This window comes from Haemaphysalis longicornis, unplaced genomic scaffold, assembly GCF_048455015.1.
Source record: "Haemaphysalis longicornis isolate Haplotype H1 unplaced genomic scaffold, Haemaphysalis longicornis Haplotype H1 scaffold_10, whole genome shotgun sequence".
NCBI classification, from domain to species: Eukaryota; Metazoa; Arthropoda; class Arachnida; order Ixodida; family Ixodidae; genus Haemaphysalis; species Haemaphysalis longicornis.
The window spans coordinates 150,643,977-150,664,367 of NW_027526204.1; the positions used below are offsets into that span (position 1 = coordinate 150,643,977).

Below are 20,391 nucleotides of genomic sequence, written 5' to 3' on the forward strand. Positions count from 1 at the left end.
ACCTTGTGAGACATGTGTTGTATGTGGCAGGGATAAAGAAACAATCGACCACATAGTAATAGGATGCCAAAAACTCCCACCTCCCCTCGCGGGAACCCCTGTGTATAGATGCGACGCATAGGCGGAGCGGCGAAGGGACCGCGTTTTATAGCGCGCATAACGTTGAGGGGACTGCGTAAGCCGGTCCCAGTAGATGACGACGTTGGCGTACTTGTAAAGCGGCGTGGACTCTAGGTGTTTGAGCCAAGCGTGGATATTGCTTCGCCGGAGAACGGCACACCGGTTATATGCGCAGCGCGCCCGAAGGAGAGGACACCGCGGAAGAGAGAGTATACTGCACATGCGCCGGCCCCAGCGCGTCTGCCGCGGTTATGACGCAACGTGCCGCGGCTATGACGCAACACAATCCAACACAATCCACTTTAATCCAAGCCAATCCAATCCAATCCAGTGCTCCTCGCGAAAGAGTGTTCGCTATCGGAGAGGAGAGGGGGTGAGCGGCGGAGAGCGCAGCTGGCGCGGCGAGGAGAATGGGGGAGGGGCGGGCAACGCCGACGACGACAACGACGACGACGCCGGAAGGACAAGGCGAGTGAATCAGATGCTCTGCATCTAAAAGATTCAGCCGGATAGAATTGGGGGAAAAGTCCTACTTCTTGAGGCAACTGCTCAGCAGTAGGTATTACTAAGCAGCGGCTACAGTATTGGTGGAAAAAAAGCAGGGAAGTCGATAAAATAACAGCCCAGCCAGGGGTAGCGGCAGGGCAGAACTAAAAAGAAATCGGAGTCGAGGGACAAAATATAATTTCAAACTACTAAGATAGGCTAGATGGCGCACGCCATCACCCCGATTCAAAGGAGAAGCTTTTAATCATCATCAGCATCATAATTACTTCATTGTTATTTCTTCGCCTGTACATCTATTATGCATGGAGTAATGGCGCGGCATGTGGCGCGGTGGGCTCAATTTGCCTAGGCCGTGGGACATCGAAACTTTAGGAAGGTGAGGCGAAATACGACAGTTTACCTGTTTCTTTTTTATCGACGTGCTCCTGTGTTACACAGTTTACGAGCTAGCATGTTACAATTTGGAGTTTTTCTCTTAGCTCATCCGCACTCTGGCGTTTATCTTCATGTCAAAAACAAACAATGTCGAGGGGCGTAACAGAACTTTATAAAGCACATCCTAACGCTGTCAGACTTGCCTCAGGAATGTCCGCGAAAGCGTTTAGCATTCAAGGTCTCAGTTATTTCACTTTGAGTGCCTACTCGTTGGTAGAATGGCGCAGGGCGACATGAAGTTTTGTCACCGTGCGTGAACCATTGTGTGCGACCATAATTGTGAGCAATACTCCCCGCTCTTCTTTCTTTTTCACTGCTTGCAGGAATCTAGACTATCGCGCGGGCGTCCTACTGTCCGAAATCCCTCCCGGCACAGCGATGACGAGTTCCATCATGTTATCGTATCTGCAAGCACGCGTTGAACGTAAGCCTGGCATAAAGGTTAGCCAGTTGCCGGGCCACATGGGCCAGCTACCGGCGAATGCGCGCGCAGAGTACGGGGCCAACGAGGGCGCCATTCGCAATTTTATGCAGAGGCATCCCGAGGTGTTCGAGATCGACAAGGACGACGGCGTGTTCGTACGGCCAGCCGTAGCCAAAGACGTCACTAGTGGCGTCTTGCTGTCTCATCTGCAGAAATGCCTTGAAACCAACCAGGGGATAAAGCTAAGCGAGCTGCCCGGCTACCTGGACCCCCTCCCTAAGGCAGTTCGTAAGAGGCACTGTGCTAATGATTCCGCCATCAAGAGCTTCATAGAAAAGCACTCAGAGGCGTTCGTGATCGACAGTAGCGACCGCGTGTTCATACGGCCAAAGGCGCCAGCAAAGAAAGAAGTGGCACCAGAAGAGAATCTTACCGAACTTCGCAATGTCAGCGGCAAGGTATACAGGAACTTGACTGCATATGGCTTCATTGAAGTGGAGAAGCCCATAAAGACCAGCGTTTACTTTAACGCCAGCCAGTTTGAAGATGGCCGCTACAGTAATCTGCAGTCTGCCGGTGTAGCAATTGGTGACATCGTTGTTCTGGATGCAACCCGAACGTCTGGGCACCAGGCACCGTTCAAAGCCACACATGTACGCCGAGTCAAACCGGTGGTCGTCAAACCAGCTCCCCAGCCAAAGCCACCGAAGGTAGAGCCAGAGAGTGACGAAGATCATTTGTACAACCAGCCGGGTGTTATACACACGGTGAAGCCAGGCTACGGCTTCATCACATTTGGACCCAAGAAGAGAAGTTGCTCCTTCTTTCATGGCAGTGTTGTGGACAAAACGGTGGCGAAAAGTAGCAGAAACCTGGCCGACATATTCACAGTCGGGGACAGAGTGAGGTTTGACGCGGTCCCTGACACAAACCATACCAAGTGGGTGAAGTGGAAGGCGACTAGGGTGTGGCGCGGTCTTCCGGAAGACGGTGCCGCCAGCGATGAGGAAAAGGACAGTGGCGACGAGGTCTTCATGTCTGAAGATGAAGACATTGAAGAACTTTTGAACGGTTGCAGTTCGCGAGACTTCTCCGACGTTGAAACTGAGGATTACCCTGTCGGCTGCCCAGACTGGGAGGACCCCAGAGAAGGCGCAGCGGGTGGGAGCCAAGAGCCGTCGGACCTTGAAGCCCACATGCCCTGGACAGCCCGCCGAAAGCTGTCAGGTGTCAAGGCCGCTTTTGTGCGCGTGACCGAAAGGACCGGCCTAGCCTCTTGGCTAGACGAGGACATTTTCGTGCATGTCGTCATTGACGTCGTGTACTGCAACGGCAAGCAAGTCAAGTCTTTTGAGGAACTTTGCGAGGGCTCCACGTTCAAATCAGTTGTGGACGTATACATCGACGCTGTCAAAGCTCGCGAGGACTTGTGGGTGGCAACGCTTGTGTGGACCGGAGACAGACCTGCCAAATTGCACGTCAGCCACAGTGAAAACATTTTCAACAGCATTCTTGCCGAAACAGTGCATGCGGAAGAGCTTTCAGGCCAGCGTATCACCGAGGGAGCAAGCCACGGCAGCGCTGATGCTTCATGCCTAAGTTTGGCAGCGCCGCCCAGCGAATCTCAGCTGTCCGTCACAATTTGTCCAGGTAGCAAAGGAATCGTCACCGACGTTCAGCAACGTATCGCAACCTGCAGCGTCCAAGAGTCTGGCAAGTCGCGGGAACTCCAGTTCACCTCTTTCTACAAGGACGGCACAGCCCACATGTACAACTTGGACAAGGCACTCAAGAAAGGAGATACGGTCAGCCTCGACTACATGGTCGGTGCTAGCCAAGGGAAGGAAGAAGTGCACTGCGACCTTGTCTGGCAAGGACAGAAGCCTTCGGGCGTGCTGCAGCTAAGCCCTGAAGACTTTGCCGAACGGCTGAACAACCCAGCACCGTCACAGAGCAATACGCCGAGAGCAACAGAGCAGCTACTGTAAGTGGCAGAGTGCATTTTATCATTTATTGCTGTTCTTTTTAGAACACGTGCTTAACAGGCAGATCACATTTTGATTGGTTGGGTTGCAGGGGCTACCTGTCTTGTGCACTGAGCTGAGCCTTAGTTCATTGGTATGGGTACTTTTGACTGAATGTAAAGGCTGCCAACATTTTTGTATCGGTCATGGTTTCCACTTACCTTTGTTATTTACACACACATCAGTTGAAGGTGGTAGTAAATGGGGCTTTTTGGAGTGAAAGGTTGCGAGTGGACGGACAAAGCGGTCTCTACTTTGCCTCTTGTCGAGTTGTGTTCTCGCTGCTGTTGCTGGAAGTCCCGCCAACGTTGACTTTGATGGATGCACTTTGGCAGCTGAATGGGCTGGACATCTCAGTCCTGTTTGGTATTGGCAGGGCAGGGGTAAAGGCCTTTGGCTCTGAACAGAGCCGGGGATGTCAGGTTCGAGCGCCAAAAAACAAAAACTCACACTTACTTCTTGCTGTTGGTTTGTTGTAAACTGCTATTGTTTCATTCCACAAATTGCTGCTCCAAATGTCTTGTGATCTCTGTTGTACCCTTCAATTTGGATCTAAGGTTGAAAGCCAGGGACGTTTGCTGAAAACTCCGAGGAGGGCCTAACACTGACTTCAGAACCACAAGTTCTTAAAGGTGTGATGTGAGGCCAAGTCAAAATTGCAAATTTTTTTCAAAATGTCGATTTTTTGTTTTCCCAGTTGTTAGATGTGTACTTTTTTGGGCATCATTTTGCTGAGAAAAGTTTCTTCCTACGCAGTTTCTTTCAAAAGATACATAAAGAATGTAAACCCACTAGGCATCTGCGAAACCAAAACTTGAAACTGCCAGTTTTGTGTGCAACACAAAAATGCCCTGGTTTGGAGTTCTTAGCTTGTTATTTAACAACTGTATAACGTACAAAAATGTAATAATGCCCTAATAGTGTTTTCATCGCTTTATTTATAAATTAAAATCAAACTTCTCACCAGGCAGATGTGCGATGTTTCGCACGTGTTGTTTACAATCTGGAGCCTTCGTGTGCACGTCAAAGGAGCTTCAGATTGTTTGGTGGATATGTGCTTACTCTCTGTCGCTTACTTTTTTTTACTGGCAGCCAAAATATGGGGAAGTTTATTATCAGTCAAAGTATGGGGAAGTTTAGAGTGCGAAGACTCACAAAACGAAAAAACAAATACCGAAAACGAATAATCAGTCAACAGCCCCGCAAGGGCGTCCCGTCAGAGAACTGATACTGCAAAGCCAGCTAGAAAAAAAAAAGGCGAGGTGCCACACGAGCAAGACCCAAGAAGGAAGTAGCTACAAATGTGTGGAATTTTAACTCTCCTGATCATCTTATATAAGCGCTGCTCTTGCCTGAAATCTTTTTTGTTGATTTTCTCGGAACCTATTTTTTGGCGATTTCTCCACACGCAAACATTCATACCTTTTTTTCCTGATAAAGATTTTTTTAGTGAAAAAAACTTGGTACAGTTCTTCCTCACATTGTTGGTTGTGCAATGAACCTCAGGAAATAAAATCGAGCCTCAAGTTTTGGTAGGGCCACCCTTTACACCAAGACACGCACAATTGAAACGTTCAGCGTTTTGGTTGTTTTATCACTATGCCTCAAGGATTCATCCAATCTCATTACTTTTGGTTCATTGCACAGGCCAAAGCCTCCTCTATGCCCATAACAAAAATTGTGTGTTTTCATGGAGTTGAATTAGACTTATGAGTGTTCGCGTGAGACCCACATATAATACAATTTTCGAATAAAAAATATAAACAAAAATAGGACATTCTTTATAAAGCTTTCGTGGGTCTAAAAAAGTGTGATTTATGATGTAGACCAAAAATCTGCATGTTTACTTTTAAAAAAAAATCCTCAGCACTTGGCCTCGTACCTTAACATCTCTTCACAGTTTAGCTTTATTTACCACTTGAGTAGAAAACGATCGACTGCTAAGTGCACCCCTGTCTTATTTGTGCAGGCCTGATCCACCCAAGGTCTGTTCCGGTGTGACACAAGACGGAACGTGCAAGCCACTCTTGAGCACTACCGAACTATTGGAAGCGTCAGGCACGGTGATGATAAATGCGGCCGGACAACAGCTGAGTAAGTCTTAGTTTGTGGAAATGCGTTCCGGTGGGAAATTGAGAAGATTCCTGAAATTCTTGTTACACTCCCTGTGACTTTGTATTGTCTTTCCTGTTTTTGTCCTAATTTAAGGGTGACAGTTGTAAGTTTCTCAATACACTCACTTCAATTTTGCATCATTGGAAGAAAAATCGGAGCAGAATTTTACCGACCCAAGACACATAAATTACGGCCTCATTTAAAGCGGATCAATTTTCGCCTCAGTGACCATAAAAGGTTTGGTGCAAGGGCATTTTTGTACTGCTGTGTAATTGCCGTTGAGGGGCTGGAGGTGTAGACTTTTTTTCCCCTTCAGTTTCAGCTGTTGTATGCTGTATTGGAAGTTGGTAAGCAGAGCAGATTTCATCTAGGGTAGCAACAAACACCTGTTTCATTGAACTCTTTCTTCACCGCACCTATCCAAAATCGTTCACTTTGAACGATACTTTGGGAGCCTCTTTTCATAGTGTCTAGGCATTTCTGGAGCAAGTACAGCTATTTGGAGTTAGGTCAGAAGAAACCCTTGCAAAATCAGTTTTATTTTCATTTTCACAACGAAAATGTGAGTTTTGACACGCGTTTGCAGCCCCTGGGTGTGGAAAAGGGGCGTGGTCACTGTGCATCACTTTTACCAAAGAAGGTGGCATGCTGCTCGTAATTACTCTGCATCAGCATTTGGTTTTCATTATCAAGGCACGAATGGGGAATCAGATGATTTTCAATTGTCAGGTTTGTAGTCTGACAGTAATAATCCCTGAAATCAGCTAAAAATATCAAGCACTGCCTGTTTACAAAGTTACTTTATGATTTTCAGCAGTTTTGTTGCCTTTGTGCATGTTGTTCCAAGTCATGTAGTTCTACTTACCACAGGACCAATCACAAACAGTTTACAACAGTTTCGGTTTCGTTTCTGCATCACGAAATTCACATCTTGCACAACTACACAGTTACCCAACTTCAAGCCAATCTGTCGTGATGCCTTTAGCGTCCGTTACTCATTCTCGAAAAAAGCGTGCTGCTCCTGATCTCACTCCACCCTAACCCTATCTCTGCGATAACTTCCGATGCAAGTCAAAAGATAACATTCAGTCGCCAGATATCAGTTCCGATGAGGAGAGTGCTTCAAACCGGCCTTACTCACGGCCAGATATTTGCCGCCCAGTTTCGTTTGCATAGCTCCGGTGGGCTAGTGTTGCTCTTTAGTAGAACTATCTATTCAGGCGGACTCTCAAACAGGTTTGGTATTGTTTCATTTAAAAAAATGTTAGGTGGCGCTGCAATGCAGGAGGTTCGTAGTGTTGAACTCTTATCGTGCAACAGCTAATCGGCCAAAGTTTGCGGGGCATGATTCTAGCGCATCACACCTCATTCCTGCAAGCAATGCTACAAATAGCGAGTCGGAAGAGGATAATGAACCACAAGTTTGTGTTTTGAGAGATAACTGACAGTGAATGTCAACAAGCATCAACCACGGAGTTCCGTTTTCAACTCTATGCAGATTTTTCTTTGTCGCATGCTCAATCATTGACAAGGTGTTTTTGTGTCACGTGTGGACAAATTGGTGCCTCTGGTAATGTGAAACCACCAGATTTATTCCAGGGACCCACCCAAAATTACGCATTTTGGAATGGAGGTTGGGCTTCACCGCATGGCATAAGCACCACGTGTGCTAACATTTTTTTTTATATATATATATCTGACAAACTGTTCCGCGCAAGTTGACATTTTCTCAATGACGTGTTTTTGAAATGCTTTCCCCTAAAATATATATTTTTTCATTACAATTGGTTTGTTTACACAACTCCTTTTTTATCATTTTCTTCGACAACTTGACAAAATTTTATTTTGATTTTTTTTGTTTTTTTGCAACCATTATGTATGAAAACATTTTAAAAACTGGTGTTGTTAGAAAGGGCGTTAAATCATCTGCATTTTGTGTTGCTGCAGTTAGTGCCTAACCAATATGTTTAGCAGAAAAATGTTTTCTTAGACTCTTAAAAATCGGTCAATTTCCCGCAGTAGCGAAAGAGTTAATGTACTGTTGCGGATTGGTCTCAAACTTTTAGCATCATCACGCAGATTAATTCTGTGTTTCTTGTTCTTGCAGTAGTTTTGCTTGTCTACCTGTGAGTGCAGAAAGAGCATTGCGGGCTTTTTTTTTTTTCATATTTGTGTTACTCATCAAGGAAAACAAAAGGCCATCCTAATAAAATACGATTTGCTGTGGCATGTCATCTCGCACATAGAGGCCAAAAACTCATCTTGCCCGAAGGTTGGTGGAGGGGTAGTTAGAAGAGGGGGAAGGAGCGAAGTTTTCTTTGACACCATGTGAACTGTCCATACAGCTGCAGCTGCTCTTGGCGAGCGCCTTCCAGGAGCTGCCATTTCGCCGGCCGAATCAGTTGTGCGCCATGCAAACGTAAGCTCGAAAGCTCGTCCCTTGTGTCACGTTGCCAGAGCTCTCCCTGTCTTAATGCTGCATGGCTGGAGCGGTGTTGCTCCTCTTTCCACCAGTTTGTTGGTCCCTCTGCACCCACCAACGACTGCTCTTCACTGCTAACCTTCAGGCATGAGAAACCACTGTAGAGAAAAAAAAAAAGGCAGCACAATTCCTTAGCGCTCGGCCAGTCTGGCCGAGTCGCAGATGAGACGGTGTTCTGGTGACGTGAACGGCCTGTCAACAGGGATAGAGTGATTAAGTGGGGGTGACCACGCTGCGTTTGTTATGTGGATAGGTAGGTGCTCAAATAACCACACAAAGCAGTGGCATTCTGCCAACGGACCGTCAAGCCCAGTCAGAGGCTTGCCGGTGAAGTACCATGTACGGGCAGTAAGCGAGGAGTACTTCATCTCATGGTTGGGACCTCGCACTGCTAGTATTTGACACACGTGGTTTGTAGGTGGTGAGTGTTCTGTCCTGATTTACAAGTTTCTTGGCACTTCTGGGATGTTTCTGTGCCCATAGCATACTGTTGGAAGAGCGGTCCCAAAGTGTTGATTTTCTAAACATGTTGTGTGCCAGGCAGCTTTCCTATACTGAGGTGTGAAGCAGGGCTAGTTCATGCTTACCTAAAACGAAGCTAGGAACGTGATGAAAGGACGAGGAACGGCATCTGTTTTTGTCGTTTTCCTTGTCCTTTCCTCCCATTCTTAACACTTTTTTTGTGTGTGAACTTTTCTGTGTGTGGGCCAAGTGGACATTGTCGTCTTCTAGCTGTGGAGCATTCTACTTGTACCCACGTGGTTGGAGAATCTGATTCTCAGCATTGGAGGTTGCATATGTAGAAAGATGAAGTTTGGGAAAAATTAGCTGATTACTTGAACCCGTAATGAGGAAGTCCCATACAGCTGGGCTGAAGCTGCAATGACATTGTGATACTGCAAGCCTTGTACTCGCTCACCAAATTTTAGTGAAGCATTTTTTTCTTTGTACCTAGCTTAAGTGCACCGTCGTCTCAACATACTCCTGTCTCGCTATCGCATGTACGTACTCTTATCTACTCCCTGTGCATTGCTGTAAAAAGAAGAGCTACCGTGTATGTCTTGCACTTTCTTCGCCCATGCTTGCTGCTCCCTTCATCTTGCCCTTTTTACATTCCTGCAATAGCATGCAAGTGTTTGGTTGCGCTACGACTTGTGAGACTGCGTGGTACTTACGTAGCTAGCATTGGTTGAGACGGAGTACAACGAATGACAATTCAGCGTGACTAGTTTGCACCTCTAAGTTCGGGCGAAAAGCAAATTTTCAAGAGGGAACACTTTGAACTGCAAACGCTGCTCGTGAAACCTGCGTCTCCATCTGTTTTCTGTAGCAGTGCCCTATTTGGAGTTGCGTTTCCTTCTCTGAGCCAGCAAAAGTGAAGCTGTCAAAGACTGAGGTGACGATTCAACTTTAGTTTTGCTCTTTGTTTCGACGGAAAAACATTGTGGCGAGCGTAGCTGGTGGTAGGAGGTGGCCGGTACCCTCGGGCGTCGTGGCCGGCAGACGAAGACGAAAGGAAAAGCGCAACAGAGGAGTAGGGTGGTTTAAATGCGCCAACAGCCGCCTAAACTGTAACACTTATTACGATTGAAACTTTATAGATAAGCGATATGAGTCGGTATAGAATGTAGTGAAGCGGCAACGATAAAATGTGCATAAATGTACGCGTGCAATAGGAGAGCTATAGGGTAGTTCGTGGTTTCCAACCTTAAAGCACTTCTGCGTTGTGGTGGATTGGAAGTCAGGCATTGATGCCTCGTTGGATCCTCTTGTCCGAGAAAATTGAATGCCCACCTACAATGCCCAGGTGGTTGCTGGTGATGGAGGCGAGCGCACACCTCCGAGGCAGGAAAGTCCGCATGAGGAGGGATCGGAGCCCTCTGTGTTCATCTACGAAGGCGCCAAGGGGACCATCGTGCGAGCCCTCGAGTCTGTGGCCTGGGCCGAGGTCCAGGAGGGCGGATCATCGCTGGAGGTAGAGTTCACCAGCGGCTGCTTCTACCAGGATGGGGAGGTCGTCTTGGAGGACCTGAACGAGGAGCTGGCCAAGGGCGACGAGGTCACGCTTGACTACATGGTGGGCAGCAGCGCGGGCAGCAGCGGCAAGAAGGTCGTGCATTGCGACCTCGTCTGGCGGGGCAGGAAGCCGAGGAAGGTCGCGGGCAGGCTGGCACCGGACGAGTTTGCCAGGAAGCTGGACATTGCCGAGCCGTGTGACGGGGTGGTGGCCTCCTTCGACGACCTCAGCTCGCAGGTGTAAGTCCCTCCCCCCTTGTGCGCGAGGGAGGTAGGGCCGTACGACACAGAATCCAGACATTAAGGACGCTGTTTCAGTAAACGACCTCTGTGGATTTATCGAGCGGTTCTGGCCTGTTCCCTCAAGTTGTCTCGCAAAATGGAGCACGTTTGAAAATGTCATAGAAACACACAAGGTCAATTTTTTGGGGAGTTTTGTTGTATCCGTTGCAACTCCAGGGAAACGAAAGATCAAGTTGTACATTTTAGTTTTTGTTCTTGCTCTTTTGTCCTGTTCACTCAGGTTTTCATTAACCACGTCATCACATTGTAGTTCCTCTAGCTCATAGAGAACGGAACCAAAACTTCTAGTTTTTTTGGGGAATTGTCCTTCAATGATGCCTATTGCGATAAGTATCACTGTTGTTTCATTTTAGCCGAGCGACTCGCTACAAAAAAGAAGCTCCGGTGAAGTGGAAATTACGACACTGAGGCTGAAAAAAATGGCAGTCTCTGTTTTATTCCCAAGCTTGTAAATCTATAAATACGTGCGGTACGAACCTGAATTGTTGTTTGTAGGTTCATGTAGTCATACGGTTTAGGAAAATTGTGCAAAAGTGGTGTCATTGCTCCACACAAAATTTTTAATTGCCAGATGTCTTAATTGATTGCCTTATTAATAAATGTGTTATTGCTTTTGCTTCAAGGTCTATTTTTCGTTTGTGGGCTTATGGGACCCTAAAATTTAGAGAAACAGAAAACACTGTTTTGCTTGAAAAAAAAAATCAGGGTCAAAAAAAGGGTTAAAGACACTGTTTCTGTAAACGACCTCTGTGGATTTATCAAGCGGTTCTGGCCTGTTCCCTCAAGCTGTCTTGCAAAATGGAGCACGTTTGAAAATGTCATAGAAACACGTAAGGTCCATTTTTGTGAATTTTGTTGTATCCGTTGCAACTCCGGGGAAACAAAGAATCAAGTTGTACATTTTAGTTTTCGTTCTTGCTCTTTGTCCTGTTCACTCAGGTTTTCATTAACCGCGTCATCTTTGACATGTGTAGATCCATGGAAAACGGGAAAAATTTTAAGCTTCAGCTTGGTCCGATGGCGTTAGCAACAAAAAAGAATACCCAGAAAAAAAATTGCACCCACTGTAAAGTGTGCACCACCGCAGATAGGGTGCTATAGCAGTGAAGCCGGCTTTCACACCTGTTCGAGTATGGGCCCAAGGGGCATATGCGTACGCGCACCCCTTACTATACCATTTTAAAGGTGATAGTCTTTCTTAGGCTACTAAAATGCAAAAAAAAAATGGCACAGCTTGCAAACTAGTGGTGCCAGGCTGGAGAAACAGCCGAGCCAGGGGTCTATCTAGCTCGTTCCCCTCTGGGATTTGCTGTGAGTGTGGGGGACCGACCGGAACAGCCTTGTAAAGTCCGGGTATAAACTTGGCCCCACCCGTCAGCACTTTGCCTAGTCTGGCAAGAACATCTCAAAACCTTGCAAAACCGATAGAAGCTAGGTTGACCCCAAGCTCTGCCGTTTCTGCAGCCTTGCACTAGTGCAAGCCGCAGCAACGCGTTTTGCCTGTTATTTTAATTTAGAGAAGCTGCCTTCACAACCCCTCATCGGGTATTTCGTAGTTGCACATTGCCACTGTAGAACAGTACGTTGAGCAAGGCAGTGAAAGAATGCAAGGCCAACTCACCGATAGTAAGACTGAAATGCAGCGGTGAGAAGAAAAAAAAATCTGAGCCGGCGTAGAAAGAAGTGAATCGAGGTCTTTCAATGGAGACGCGAGGGCTGTTACGTAACGGTGCACTCTGCTTTTCGTAACAGGGAACAGAAGCGGGATGGCGTACCGGAGGACAACCAGGCACCGCTTGTGGAGCTGGATTCAACCAGGAAGCTGGAGTCTGGGAAGAACGACCGCATCAGCAGCAGCATCACCATAACTTCTTCGGACGAGGCGGGCTGCAAACAGGCTGCGCAGGCGGTTGCGACACCTCTTACTGTCTCAGGTTAGACTAAGGCCGTACTTGATCTCTCTACGGTATAACCTCATTACAACAGGCCCTGGCAGTGATCGCGATATCAGTATGCTGTTAAAGAAGTATGAACAATCCAGATAATGTTACTGCAGGCTTTGATGGAATCGTGGGTGGGGTCTGTTATGACACGACTTTGGACTTTGGAGCTGCTAAAAAAAAAGGAACAGTACATAAAATTATGCCAGTCATTTCTCAAGATTCAGTCACAGCTGAAGCAGGTGAATATTTAATGCCAACGGACCTTCAGGAAAACTTCAGTTTTTCGGCGGTTTCATCCTCCTGCCATGCCATGAAGCAGGTCACAAAATCACGCGCGTGAGTCTTCTTACAATTGCTGCGCTTCTGTAGTATGGCATTCTCTCCAATACTCACCAATACTATTATGGTGTGTTTCATGTATAAAAACATCTGATCTGTTGCACTAACATGGTTCAATTTTAAATCCTATCACTCGATTGCAAGACGTCGCACTTGCGCCTTCTGCAAGTGCATGACTGCCCGCAAAAATTGTCTGTACTTCGAAAAGTTCACTGTAAAGGCTCAAAAATGGACTTGCTAATCCTTTAAATTAGTCTGTTATTTCCGAGTGTAAGTTGTAACAGAATCTGCAATAAACAAAGTTTAATCAATGGCACACGTGGGCATACGAACCAAAGATCTCAAATCAGTATGTTGACCTCAATATCTGTTGCAAGCAGATCCATTGTAATGAGGTTACACTGTATTTCTGCGTCACGCGCGTGTGATCAACTCATTCACCAGTGACTCGTCCTAACACGGTACTTTTTACGTGCATATCTTTGCAGAAGCAGTTGATGCTGCTCGTTCGAGATTACCGGCGGAAACTGTAAGGGCCGTGTTTCGCATACCTCATTACATACCACCTCATCGCATACCGCCTTACATCGCATACCATATTTACATGATTGTAGGTCGACCCTTTTTTTCAAATTTGACAATCCAATGTTGGGGGGTCGACTTAGTATATAAGTCGAACCGTCTACCGCTAGTAACGGCAAGAGAAACGAGAGAAATCGGGGGTGCTACGAGGTGGGGACAGCTTTGCACCCTCGTTCCCATGGTTATGGTCTAAAGTGTGAACCGCATGGGGCGTTTTCTGCTCGCGAAAATGCGCCGCGCCGACACTGCCGCGAATACCACCCACATGCTGCGCGCTACGCGATCGGCGGCGGCAACATGGCGGCGTCCGTCACCAGCCGCGAAGAGGTGCGCGTAGCTCCAGTATAGTGAACTAGAATACATTCTAGTTCACTGTAGCTCCAGCGACCGCTGCTAACCGCTCCCTAAGATATCACTGAAGGCACAAACGAAGATGTTCGTGCAAGAAAGGAGCTGATAATGTGGTCGAAAACGACACTATAAAGCATTATCCGCGCCGCTAGGGAAAGCGCCAATCAAATATCCACCACCGTGGTAAGCCTAAACCTCTCCGGCGGCGCCAGCCGGCTGTCTCGAGTGCTATCAAACTGCTGTCAGGCTCCTCCCGCAGCCGCGCTCGTCACGCGTCATACCGAGGTAGAACTGGTAGAACTTAAAAGCAGTAGAAGCTGACGTGCGTGCGGAATCGTCAACGCGGGCGTGAAAAAGTCGCTCGCGCAACGCCGACGCGCACGAATTGCGTGCAAAAACGCGTCAAGAAGCGTTTTATTCGTCTCTGATAAACAAAATTAGTATTAGCGAATCCCTTGATTCAGTGCGCCGCGCTAACGTAGCCCAAATCGTATCACATTGTTCTGTACACTTCCTAACGTGATGGTGGTAGGTTAGTCGCTTCCGTCAGCCTCCATGTTGTTTGTTTTGGTATCGCGCGGCACTGGCCGCTGCCAGTTGCTTCGATGGTTGTCATCTCGCAGCAAATGTGTTCTACCAGCTCTACCCAAAGCGCATGGTTATTCCGGGTGCTTATACAAAAGCTTTTCTTTTTGAACATATACCGCGCACACCGCGAGCGCATGGCTTTTGTGGGAGCGTCGATCATTGATGGTAGAGCCGCCATGTGGGTTGACGGAAGATCTTCTCTTTGTGATACGATTTTCTAGGCGGCGCTCTTTTTTTTTTTTTTTTTTTTTTTTTTTTTTTGAGATGCAATTTTTTCGGGTTCGACCTACATTCGAGTCGACTTACAATCATGTAAATACGGTAGGTGGCGTATGAAGCGGTGGGAATGGGCGGCGGTATTCAAAGCATTGTCACTTGCGAGCGCCTGTGCAGTAGGCAAGGGATTGGAAGTTGCTTAAAACAGACGTTCTGCAATAGTGACAGAGTTTGCTGTTAGCGTTTTATTATAATTATAATATTATTATTATTGCTGCTGTCACTGCTACTGCTACTAGCTTGAATCTGTGAAGGAATAGTCGAACATTTGTATTGCACCTTTTGTATCACCAGGTTGCTTCAGTGCGACATTTCTGCAGCAGCTGAGGGGGTGTTCGAGCTGATTTTTTTTCAACTGTAAGGCATGCTTGTTGAAGCGAGGTGTATCGACACCATAAGTTTGCGCTGCTATCAATTGCCGAAGTCTTTCACACGATAAAACTTATCAGACCAAGTGAGTGGCTCTGTAAGAGCAGTGCAAAGCCAGCCGCAGTGGTTTGAGAGATACAAATTGCAACGTTCGGCAGCGTCTTGCTTTATGTCAATGGGGGCAGAGGGGATTCATCAAAAAAAATTTTTTTTTTTTTTGATCCAGTGTGTCGCATCGGACGGGCACTCTGTCAGTGCACTCGTCGCATGAGTGTTGGTCACCAAAGGGATCTAGCACTGGATGATTTGGTCAGCTAGAGTTGCTTCAATTTGGGAGAGAAGTACATTTCGCAGCAGCAACAAACTGTGTGGGCTCTGAAGTTCCGATTTATAAAAGAAATGCCATTCATTGAGTGAGCGAACCGATAGGGATTACCAGTATTTTCAAACAGAGTTACGCTCTGGAGTTATAAGCTTGGCACGTACACGGTGCCAAACCTTTCCGTGGCAGCTAGCATCCTATGCTTGCGATTGCTGACTTGTGAATGCGATTGTTGCCCTCGGCCCATCTTGCGGCGTTAAATATTTTCTGGCAAAAACAAAGCTTCACTTTGGTAGCTCCAATCATACACGTCAGTTCCTCTATCTCACCTCGCATATTTTGTAAAGATTGGATGAGGAGCAGTGAAAAGTGCGGTCATCAACTTCCACAATAAAAAAAAAGAATCTTAATAGGAGCAGCGAAAATTAGGCCACAAGCAGCTCCACTTATGAGCAAAGTATGTTTCAGACCCGCTTCACAAAAGCTGGCCATTTTTGTTACCATTTAAATCCTGTTTTGGAAAGAACATAGCGAAGAAAAGTTCTGTTTCACTTTTGTTTCTTACTTTCAAAGAAACGACTGTGTGGGAATCGTGGAGAACCGCGACCCGCGATCCCGAGCCAGCGCACACTCCGGGAGAGACACGTTGCGCTGAAACCAGTCTGGCACTTCACTGGTTCGTCAGTGCCCCCCCCCCCCCCCCCCCCGTAGGGATGGCACCACCGGTCCATGTGGGGCATAGGCATGCGGGCGGCGTGAGCATGTGTGCACGGAAGACGGAGAGAGTCTCACCGGAGGTCCAGTCGGGGCTGCATCGGCGGAACAGCACGGCGGTGGCGGATACCATGTGTCTCAGGTGGGAACTGTTGTTTGGCGCACGCGGTGAGTGCCTGCCTCTGGTTCGCGACCACGACCCGGACGGCGTGGTTCAGGAACGCCGTCGAGCCTTGTGCTCGCATGCTTTGGGAGTTCCCAAATAAACGGATGTGCTTCAGCACTGTCTACTGTGTTCTCGTATTTGCGAACCTCGCTGGGCTGCCGTAAGTTCGGGAGCCTGCGTGGTTGACATGCCGGGAGCTAGCGTGGTGGCCTACGCCGGAGTACTGGCTAGGTTGCTTCTAAGAACCCCCTGATATCCCTCATGGCACCCCACTCCGGCCACGCTAGCTCCCGGCGTGTCAACCACGCGGGCTCCCGAAAGTAGACAGTAGTGCTGAAGCACAGCCATTTATTTGGGAACTCCCAAAGCATGCAAGCACAAGGCTCGACGGCGTTCACGAATCACGCCGTTCGGGTCATGATCGCGAACCAGAGGCCAGCACTCACCGCGCACGACAAACAACAGTTCCCACCTGAGATGCATGGTATTTGCCACCGCCGCGCCGCCTGCGTGCCTATGCCCCGCATGGACCGATGGTGCAATCTCTCGGGGGGGGGAGGGAGGGGGGGGAGGGAGGGAGGGGGGAAAGGGGGGGCGCCGACGAACCAGTGGAGTGCCAGGCCGGTTTCAGTGTGCCGCAGTTCTCCACGATTCCCACAACTGCTGAATTTCTTTTGTCTAACGTCAACCCCTTCTGTGCCTAGGTCGATGCACTGCTGCTGGTCGTCGCAATGGTAACGGATCAACTTCGGGTCGAGTTTCGGAACGAGCTTCGCCAAGCAATCGCATCGTGCATGGAGCTGACCAGAACGGCCATTCAGGGTGGCACAACTCAGCGGGGCAGTCCTCATCCCCCTGCAAGCCCTTCCATTCAAAACGAGCTTTGCCAAGCGCAGGGGTCGTGCGTGAAGCCGGATCTTCAGGACGGCACAACGCAAACTGACGATCCTAGTTCCCCGGCCGTGAACCTTTCTGGTGAACTGACGCCGATGTTCTACAGCCCTTGCACTAGCCCCAGCTGGTGTGCGGTCAAGCCGTTGGAAGGCTGGACTTTTCCGTCTTGTGAGGAACCGTCACATGGTCCGTCTGCAGACGATGACGACGCATCACAGCCGGCAGAGTCGTCTGGAGGACCTCTTTCTGAAGACGGCAGCGCAAAGTCGGAAGTGGTGCCTGCGACGACGGAGCCTTCTGGAAGACAGGCAGAAGAAAACGGTGCTGCATACTCCGCTGTTGCAGACGACAGAACTGCAGAGACCAAAGTGCAGACAACCCAACTACAGACAACACAACTGGAGACAACCCAACCGCAGACGCTAGAACTGCAGGCTACAGAAATGGAGACGGCAGAACTGGAGACAACAGAACTGCAGACAGCACAACTTCGAACAACAGAACTCCAAACGACGCAAATGCAAGCTGCCCAACTGCAGCCAACAGAGCTAGAGACGACAGAACTGGAGACAACCCAACTTCAGATGGGGGAACCACAGGTTGGGGAACTCGCGGGACCTGCAGACAACAGTGCTGCAGTAGGCAGACTTGTAGGCGACACGGCTGCAGAATCTCAGGGAGCACTAGATGAAAACGATGTCCGAGACCTGTTGGAAACTTTGGAGGGTAATACAGCAGTTGTCTCAGGTTGCTATCCAATGGACACCGTGGAACCATCCGGCTGTGCCGTGCAGCAGATGGAGCGTTCTGATGCAATGCCAGAGGGAAGTGATGTATTGTGATTATGCATGTCTGTTTTGCTAAACGGATTGTTCTTCTATCGAATCAATTCGAGGCTTAAGGCAAGCTTTGTGATGTTATTCATGCTTCCTAGCTATTGATGGCCTCAGATGAGACAGTGATGTCCTGTGGTTGTGCACGTTTGTTTCGCCAATCAGATGCTTGTCCTATCGATTCAAAAGTTGAGCAATGTTTTGTGATGTTATTTATGTTTTGTAGTCGTTGATGGTTTCAGATGAGGCAGTGATGATGTCTTGTGATTATGTATGTTTGTTTAGCCAGTCGGGCTAATGTTTCTTCTATGGAATCGAGGCTTAAAGGACCATGCAAACAAAAAAAAAGGTTTGGTTCATTCGAACGATTGCCTTATTCAAATCATACTGACACCACTTTTAAGGGGGGACGTGGCTTTCAAAATCAACTTTTTTATTTCTTTGTGGATTTTAATGAAAATTGGCACAACTGGAAATGCTTCTGTGATAACACCATAAAAGTTTCAAAGTAATATTTTGAGAACATTTTTATTTATTAAATTTTCTTTCTGTTCCGCTTGTACCAAGCTTGGGCGACTTATAAAACACGATAGAAAACTTGTTCGAAGTGCTTTGCATACCCAAATGAATGGACGAGGTCGTGACAGTTTTAGAATTTTTTTTTACAACACAATGTTTTTTAGTTTTCATTTTTTTCAGAGGTTAATGTGCAACAGGCATGTCGACTGTGAACGACTCATACTGACACCACTTTTAACTGAAACTTGACTCAAATAAGCTATATAATTAGGAAAAAGGGAATGGGCATGCGACTCATGAGCTCATTTCCCGCACTAGAACATATGACGTAATATGCACAGCTGTGCGATTGGCAGAGGCTGGCAAAAGCAAACACAAGTTATGCAGGGCTCATAAACTTTCCTAACGAGCTATTTTGGCTTAAGTGTAATGCATATTCATTTTATTGCAAGCGGGGTGAAGCAATGGAAGTTACGGAAGTACACGTAAACATAGAAGTACCACTGTGTACCGTTGTTGGTACTGCATGCACTATGGTTCTGAGGTCTCGCACAACACTGGCCGATTGGCGTAAGTGACATTGTCTTACGTGACCCTGTTTGCCGAGCGTACCCCATGTTTTACAAAATGATTATTGCCTACCGTAACAAAAACAAGCCAGGCGCAAATATGGTCAGAAAAAAAGCAAAGTCAGACAGCGGCCCTGCGCCAATTGGTGGCGCCTATCAAGGAAAACTAACAGTGAAAAAAATTTTCTGCAGTCTGCTGCAGAGTAAACACCACACTAACGTTCATTTGAAGACCTGCTCTTATGGCGTCATCACAGACGTCGCGGAACACACGATTTGGTGGAAGAATAAAAATTTTTACCTGAACTGATTTCTCAGTGAATAAAGCATCGCTTGCCGTAGGGCATGCGCTGGGGGCACTATAAAACACCAAATCTTTATGATAAAACAAACCTGTATTTTGTCTGCATGGCTTCTTTATCTTATGATGTTATTCATGTTTCATAGGTATTCTTGATCTCAAATATGCTGAAAGTTGCCGAGAAAGCAACAGAGATTTCCAGTACAGTAGCGGACTGTTTTTCGGACGTGGAGGGGAACGAAATAGTCTGAATAAAAGAGCAGTCCGCAAAATCCGTGAGCCATTACAATTTTGGGACAACTGGCGGTTTCTCGGGAAAGTCTGGAGTATCCAGAAAGTCAGAATTTTCGGAGTCTTAAAAAACTGTCGGCTAAACTGTGGGCCACGTGTGGAAGGCAAACTACCGTCCCACCCATGCTCTCAGCCTACGTAACGTAAATTTGTACCCTTACGGAAATGCCCTACAGGCGCTTCTGAAAATTTTTGGTTCAGTGCTCTTTGAGTGCATAGTTTGATTCAGTGCTTGATCAACTGGTGTATAGCTTTAATGGTGTAAGAATTATGGCAAAGATTACATTTTAATAAACTTTCATGTGTGGTTTTTAATTTAATCTTGTATTGGTTGGATGCATTTTTGTCAATTCAGCATTATCTCTGTCGTAGTCAATTCTGGTTGAATGTCATGTAGTTGGGTCATGTTGCAAATTACATCAGTGCAAGTGCTTCAACGAATGATGCTGAAAGATTGAAGTATGGCATCGTAACAATGGCATGCCATTTCAGGATGCATGCCACCCCTTAACCTTGTGGCTTTGTTGCACCATTTTCGCTTTATACAAGCTTGTACGTAAGCCTACAATTTATAAGGGAGGAATGAACGAATGAATGAATTTATTGTAAACAAGGAAAGGAAAGACCACCAGCAGGCGCAGTTTGTCTCGCCTAAGGGTGGACACCGGAACGCCTGCTGGTGTGCGGGGTGTGGGGAATGGGGAAAACAGTTGTACAGGAAAGGGGGGATAAAGAGAAGGAGAGGATACATATATACAAATATACAGGTCTAACAGGACCAATATGTACAATATATACAAGGTAAACACTAAAGCACGAAGACAAAAAAGAAAAACAAAGCACCCACATACACACCGTTTAGTTTATGTGAGGAGAAAGCGGAGAGCTGGAAGGAGTCCTGAGGCATC

The 20,391-nt window shown here is 47.3% G+C and overlaps 1 protein-coding gene across 2 annotated transcripts; it reads left to right on the plus strand.

Moving 5' to 3' along the window:
* Positions 1–895: 895 nt before the first annotated feature.
* Positions 896–19,803, plus strand: LOC144159636 (uncharacterized). Of its 2 annotated transcripts, XM_077691236.1 has the most exons (8): positions 896–1,003; positions 1,386–3,470; positions 5,480–5,604; positions 7,971–8,044; positions 9,915–10,363; positions 12,179–12,360; positions 13,197–13,237; positions 16,781–19,803. In XM_077691236.1, the coding sequence occupies exons 1-8, from the start codon at positions 948–950 to the stop codon at positions 17,810–17,812; spliced, it is 4,044 nt and encodes a 1,347-aa protein (XP_077547362.1). In that variant the 5' UTR covers positions 896–947; the 3' UTR covers positions 17,813–19,803. The 2 variants fall into 2 exon arrangements, with proteins under 2 accessions (XP_077547362.1, XP_077547363.1); XM_077691237.1 differs by lacking the exon at positions 13,197–13,237 and having other exon boundaries at positions 16,781–17,153.
* The last annotated feature ends 588 nt before the right edge of the window (positions 19,804–20,391 follow it).